Source organism: Antrostomus carolinensis, unplaced genomic scaffold (assembly GCF_000700745.2).
Source record: "Antrostomus carolinensis isolate BGI_N321 unplaced genomic scaffold, ASM70074v2 scaffold4246, whole genome shotgun sequence".
NCBI lineage: Eukaryota > Metazoa > Chordata > Aves > Caprimulgiformes > Caprimulgidae > Antrostomus > Antrostomus carolinensis.
The window spans coordinates 14,383-21,644 of NW_010323782.1; the positions used below are offsets into that span (position 1 = coordinate 14,383).

General features: G+C 38.0%; 1 protein-coding gene across 1 annotated transcript in view; it reads left to right on the forward strand.

The window, feature by feature from the left end:
* Window positions 1–1,028: 1,028 nt before the first annotated feature.
* The window catches only part of LOC104527063 (slit homolog 2 protein), a gene marked incomplete at its 5' end in the record, with an annotated part of 93,213 nt that continues 86,979 nt past the window's right edge, over window positions 1,029–7,262 (forward strand). The window contains one exon of the mRNA XM_010170680.2: window positions 1,029–1,100. Coding sequence (XP_010168982.2) covers window positions 1,029–1,100 — 72 coding nt within the window. The remainder of the gene's footprint in view (window positions 1,101–7,262) is intronic.

A 7,262-nucleotide genomic window follows, 5' to 3' on the forward strand; every position in this document is an offset into this window, starting at 1 on the left:
TCCCTTTGAAGGCCTTCAGACGTTTATGAGCCATCTGTGTGGAGTAGGTATGTTTGGTCCAGGGTAGCAAACTGTTGTCTGAAGTGAAACCTCCAAACTGCACATGGTGTAGCTATAGCAATAACAACTTTAATATCTTGATCATCTCCTATTGCACTGCATCACTTGTTAACGGTGTATATAGCATAAATGAAAAGCCCTGGATTCTAGTTTGGTCTGTTGGGTTTTTGTTTGTTTGTTGTTTTTTTAATTTATTATTCTTTCTCCTCGGCTACTGTCTTCACTTCTCTAGATTTTATTTCCAATATGGAACTATGAAGGCCAAAAATATTTCTGAATTTCAGGAAAAGGCCTGTTTAATTATACGTATAGCAAAGAATACCACTGAATAATAATTTTATAAGAATTTTAATAAAGTTTATCATTTGGAAAAGATACTAGTTTTAGATAGGCTGCTACAGCTGATCATGCAGGGATTTGGGGGAGGAGCATTAGATATTTGCTGCAGGTTGTTTTTAATGCCTTCTTTTAAAATACATGGTGCTTGCCACTCTAAAATTCAGAAATACACTCATCTCGGATGTTACACAGATTGATAGTTGGTTTTCAACAGCTTGCTACTTTTTCTTTTTGCTGGTTTTCAGTCTTGCTTGCATAAAGCTGAACATACTATCAAACATCTGATGTCATGGACTTAGAATGGGTGGAGAAGTGAAATCAATCAGTTAAAAATTAAATCAGTTTGGCCTTCATTGTTAAATTATGTAATGTTTCTGCTTTTTGTATGTCATATATATTGTTGTTTTGTAAGGAGCTACTTAGTGCCACACAGATAAACTAATTTGACTATTATTGCTGCTTCTTTTTCTTCAATTATAAATCATTTAAGGTAATAAAATAAGCTTCATTGGAAATGTTGACTGAACCATAATGGCTGAAATTATTTTCTTATATGTTCTTTTTGTTATACACAGAAAGAAATGTAAATGACAGTTTTTAGGTTTAATTTAATTATTTTTTTTTCTTAGTGATCTTAGTGAAAATCAGATTCAAGCAATACCAAGGAAGGCATTTCGAGGAGCAGTAGACATAAAAAATCTGTAAGTATTTTCCTCCTTCTTGTATATATTCTGATGATAGTGCTTTGTCAATACAGTGTCCTTTTGTTGTATGAAATGTCTTCTTCCTAAGCACTTCTCTAGCTGCGTAAGTAATCTCTGTATTAAACCAACACTTACCACTTATTTTGGCAGAATACTTTAACGCGTATTAAGCATCCTAAAAGTGCCCTATATGAAATCTAAAACATTGAAATGGAGTTGAATACAACAAGGCATTATAACTATTTGTTTATGGTAACCTGAGTTTCCTTTTTGAATGCCAGGCTATTTTAAACATTTCATTGTTTCATGTGGGAAAAAAAATGCCTTAGGTCTAGGAGTTTGCCTTTTGTTTACTTGTATAAAAGAAAGAAAAATCATGCTATTATCTAGTTTTGCTAGCATATATTTTTGTACTTGTATGACTACTTCTTACACAGTTTTCTTCTGAGGTAAAATAAGTCTTTTCTAAAAGACAAATGTTCTCTTTCCCGGAGATAGTGACCCAGAAGTTCATGGGCAGATTTGAATTCTTATGGCTTCTAAATGTGGAAGTTCATGGGCAGGTTTTGAATTCTTATGGCTTCTAAATGTGGAAATATGTGGGTTTCAAGACAAATGAAAACAGTGACTTTCTGACTTTCTGTTTAGAGTGGTCCATCAGTAAGGGACTGAAAGAGCTGAACGACCTGAAGAATGTGATGAAGTTGTACAGTAGGAAATGTAAGGTCATACATTCAAAAGCTATAACCCCTGCTGTAAGCTGAGGACTCATCACTTATAAACAACCAAGAAAGACAGAGAACATACATTATTGGGTTCCATAAAGACTATGGAGCTGTCAGTGTGAGGCAGCTGTGAAAAAATATAATTGCTATCTTATGTGGCATCAATAAAAATAGGGAAGTTTTAGGCCATTACGTGAGGTTTTCATGTAATTTCTGTTGAAGTACTTTTTATTAATTGAGGTTTCAATATAGTACAACTTTCTAGTTGTACTATATTGAAAACAGAATGCTCTGTGATTATGAAGGGGACAACATGATGTCGTATCTCCAGTAGGAGGGGACTGGACAGGAAGTCTCAGTGATGCCCAATGGTAGGACAAGGGACAATGGTTGTAAGCTGGAACACAGGAGGTTCCACTTAAACTTGAGAAGAAGCTTCTTTACAGTGAGGGTGACAGAGCACTGGAACAGGCTGCCCAGGGAGGTTGTGGAGTCTCCTTCTCTGGAGACATTCAAGACCCACTTGGATGCCTTTCTATGTGATCTCATTTAGGTGTTCCTGCTCTGGCAGGGGGATTGGACTAGATGATCTTTTGAGGTCCCTTCCAATCCCCAACATTCTGTGATTCTGTGATTTCTGTCTTCCTGTGATAGACTCGGCTTCATTCTGGTGCCTGCAACACTGCACACAAATTGTTTAAGAGAATTTTTTTTTGAAGATGTAGTAGAATGCCCAAGAGTTTGGCCTACTTGGTATGATATTTAGAAGTTTTGGGGTGTTATTAACCATGTTTGAAGAACATAAGGTTCTTCCCCGCATGAAATCATGCCATATCTCAGTGGAAAAACTATTATGTTCAAATCTATTATGTTGAAAAACATGCAGGCGCTTCTCAAAGTAGCATTGTTGCTTTGTTTAACTGATGTTTAATGAGTTTCTATTCAAAACTAGTCCCATCATTATTCATGGTCTAAAAGAGAATTGACAAGGAGAAACCTGCATTTTTCTTCATGATCTTTTATATTTGAAAAAATGATACAGCTACAGAAAGGAACTTTGGTAGAAAAAATGACTGCATCATTGAGAATTTTAGTGGCAGGGCAGTATTTTAGAATGTAGTAAGTATACTTGTATACCATGAGATAGCTCCAGTCCAAAACTGAATTAGAATGCTATCTTTAGCTAAGATAATATTTGTATTTTGGTGTGTATTCTCAAGGTAAGGATCCTGAATTATGTCTAAGACTTGAATAACTGTAGATAAACCCTTTAAAGCCTTTCTCTTTTGGTGATAATTAAAAAAAAAACCCAAAAACAAAACAAACAAAAAAAAACAAACAACGAAAAAACCCAAAACATTCGTAAAAGCCATAGCACTGCTACAAAGTCCAAATTGTATCTGTGACATATAGTTTATTGTGGTAGCATAAATACTACAGATATCTCCTTCATTGCTGGTCCCAGGGAAAAAAAAAACAAACGCATCAAACCCCTAATATGAAATCTTTATGAACGCACTACAATTGAAAGTACTAAGAAATAAATTTCTCTGTCTTGGAAATGCTACCTGCGTTCCTATAAGGAAGAGCACCTTATGTTGTATTGAGGTATAGATGTGAGTATCAGAATGATGTGTGAGTTCATGGGGTGAGTTGAGTGGATTCTAGCACAGCATTTACGTAACTAGATGAGGCCCTTGTGCCTTTCCAGGAGCTTAGGCAAGGAGATCTGAACCCTAGCCTTCCATCTAGCCTTGGACATTACACTTAGAGAAGGGTGATGGCAAGATTTTTACTATTTTTATTCCATTGTTCAAGAAAATTAAGGAGACAGTTGGTAAGTGATAGGTATAAAAAGCATCACTTTGCCAACAAAGGAAACTATGAAGTGAACTGACTGAAAGGAGGTTGTAGCGAGGTGGGTGTCAGTCTCTTCTCCCAAGTAACAATTGATAAGACGAGATGAAACGACGTCAAGTTGCACCCGGGGAGGTTTAGATTGGGTATTAGGAAACATTTATTCACTGAAAGGATTATCAGGCATTGGAACAGGCTGCCCAGGGAAGCAATTGAGTTACCATCCCTGGAGGTATTTACAAGACATGTAAATGTGGCACTTAGGGATGTGGTTTAGTGGTGGACTTGTCAGTGTTATGTGTATGGTTGGACTCAATGATCTTAAAGGTCTTTTCCAGTCTAAAAGATTCTATGATTCTATGAAAGAATTAAGTATCTACTAGGTGATTAATTTAAGATCCAAGAACCAAATATTTATCATAAACAGCTTTCAATATTTATTCTAATTTTGCCGTTTCTTCTGTAATTGCCCACTAGTTGAGCATAATATCAAAGATGTTAACCAAATTTATGGAAAAGATAGGTGAAGGTACAAAGAGAAAAGACACCTGTATTAGAACATGTTGTAAATTCAAGATTTTCTTTGTGCAATAACATTAATTATATCAATTTAAATGTAAATTACAGAGACTTTTTTTTTAAATGCAATAATTGATAACCATCCCATACAGCAGCTCTAGTAGGCTGTTTCAAAGGCAGTTAACAAATCTCACAGAACTTGACCTCATTACATGTTTTATGTTTCTGAATGGAGACTCACCATTCTCTCACTCCCCCTAAAAACTTCCCCATCTGAATGAGGACTTGGAATATTTTGGCAAACATCTTATTGTAAGTTTTTCTAGTCTTTGCAGAGCAAAAGGAATTAGATGCTAACTCAGATTATCTGAAGAAAATTACTTCCTCTGAGGTTGATGGTACCACTATGATCTTTTGATTTCCTATGTTAGCTCTGGAGTCTTCTTGATATTTCTCAAAAGCAGCTGTCTAGTTTCCAAAAAATGTGGCCATATTTCCTTTTTGGACATCGTAATAATTTTCACAGTATAGATTCTTTAGAAGATAAAAGCAAAATGGGCAAGGTATTATACACCCTCATATTGAGAAGAACAAAATACTCTGAAAACCATCAGGCCCCACAAACCTAACTGGGATTTCCCATTTTCCAACTTGTTTCTTGTCTCTTGTCTTATAAATGAGAAGAGTATGGCTCTGCTATACCCTCCCTTTAGTCAGCTGTAGGCAACAGTAAGATCCCTCCTTTTCCCTCTCTTCTTAAGGCTGAACAAATGCAGTTCTCGCAGCCTCTCCCTGAATTTCACCTCCACCAACCCTCCCATATTGGTGGCCCCAGTTGGACTCAGCCCAGTGTGTCACTGTCTGTTTTCTTCTGGGGAGGCTGAGACTAGTTGCAGTAATCAGATTTCATCTCACAAATGCCAAACAGAATGTATTGGCTTCACTCTTACCCCTAAGGCCCAATTGTTAGTAATGGATTGAGTTCTTTAGAAAAAGTGACAAAAAATGAGGGAAGCTTATTTTGTACAGGTTCCCCAGACTGGAAGCCCAGTATCCAGCATTTTGGTAGTTCAAATATAGGAAAAAAACCCTAAATGCTCTGTCTCGAAGTCTTGATTTTCCTGTTCAAGGGCAATGAATTGAAGAATAATCCACTTTTAGTATAGCTGCTGATCTGGGACTTGACAGAAATGATAGAATCATAGAATGGTTAGGGTTGAAAGGGACCTTAAAGGTCATCTAGTTCCAACCTTGCCATGAGCAGGGAGGGACCTTAAAGATCACCTAGTTCCAACCTCCCTGCCATGAGCAGGGAGGGACACCTTCCACTAGACCAGGTTGCTCAAAGCCTCAGCCAACCTGGCCTTAAACACTTCCAGGGAGGGGGCATCCACAACTTCTCTGGACAGCTTGTTCCAGTGTCTCACCACCCTCACAGGAAAGAATTTCTTCCTCAGATCTCGTCTCAGTCTCCCCTGTTCCAGTTTAAAGCCATCACCCCTTGTTCTGTCACTCCCTGCCCTTGTAAAAAGTCCCTCCCCAGCCTTCCTTTAGCCCCTTCAGGTAGTGGAAGGCTGCTAGAAGGTCTCCCCAGAGCCTTCTCTTTTCCAGGCTGAACAGCCCCAACTCTTTCAGCCTGTCCTCATAGGAGAGATGCTCCAATCCTTTGATCATCCTTGTGGCCCTCCTCTGGACCCGCTCAAGTAGGTCCATGTCCTTTTTACACTGAGGGCTCCAGAACAGGACACAGCACTCCAGGTGGGGTCTCACGAGAGTGGAGTAGAGGGGGAGAGTCACCTCCCTTGACCTGCTGGGCACGCTTCTCTTCATGCAGCCCAGGATATGGTTGGCCTTCTGTGCTGTGAGTGCGCATTGCTGTTGAGCTTTTGGTCCACCAAGCGCCCCCAAGTCCTTCTCCTCAGAGCTGTTCTTTATCCATTCTCCACCCAGCCTGTATTTGTGCTTGGGGTTGCCACGACCCAGGATGCTAGAAATATAATTCTGAAGGTTACTTCTAACTTGCTACATTTTTGGGGAGAAAGATATGCACCAAGAAGTTAGGGTCTTTGGAGAACACATTGACACCCACTGTTTTTTAAAAATAAATGGAAATTACCATATAAATTGAAAATTAAGCACAGATTTTTTTAATATACATGTTAATGATGGTTTCATAACGCTCCTTGGTGATACAGTAGTCACACTGGATGTGAAAGATGTTTAAAATTTCCGCAGCCTCAGGAATTTTATTTGTATTTGAGATGGTAAGAAAATGCTTTAGCTGCACAGATTATAAGTTTGGATAAGTTGATTTTTGAACCTGGTTACTAGGAAGTAAAATGACTGGGCTTAAAAAGCAAACAAATGTGAAACACCACTGAAAGAACAATAGTGCTATGCTCTGTTTTTGAGAAGTAGATTTTGACCCCTGGTCTGATGATTTTGGTTAAATTATATTACGACATTTCAATTTGAAGTGTATAAATTTTTCTAAGATTCCAACTTTCTCTTCCACTGTTCAATCAATATTTGGCAGAGGATGGAATGGAATACACCAACATCATGGCAGAATCATGATGCTGAATATATGCAACTTCAAATGATACAAAAAATACCAAGGAACATTTTCATCATATCTCCTGCAAGTATCTTGTGTTCTGTTTTTCTTGTAATGCTCTAGCCTTATTTTCGACTGCTTTCTTCTTTGGAGCCTTTGTGTCCATTCAGTTCCGTTTTTTCCCCAGCAAATGGGGAACACTGTAGCTGTCACCCCAAGGATAAAGGCCGCAGGGCAGTGTAGTAGTTTCACAGAATAAATTGGCTGGGAAAATGGAAAATTAGTGAAGAGACAGACAGCACCATCCAATCAAAGTCTTTCCCATTACACTAATCTTTGTCCGAAACCTTGATTAATATTACTTGGTGTTGCCTCGATGCCTCTGTTTTGGAGATTGTGAAAGATTTAAAACTGTCATTGTCACTAAAGGTGTGAATGAATTTTGCATTGATCTTTGTTGGACTTTTTTTTGAAGTTCAGTTTTATTAGCAGTCCAAAAAC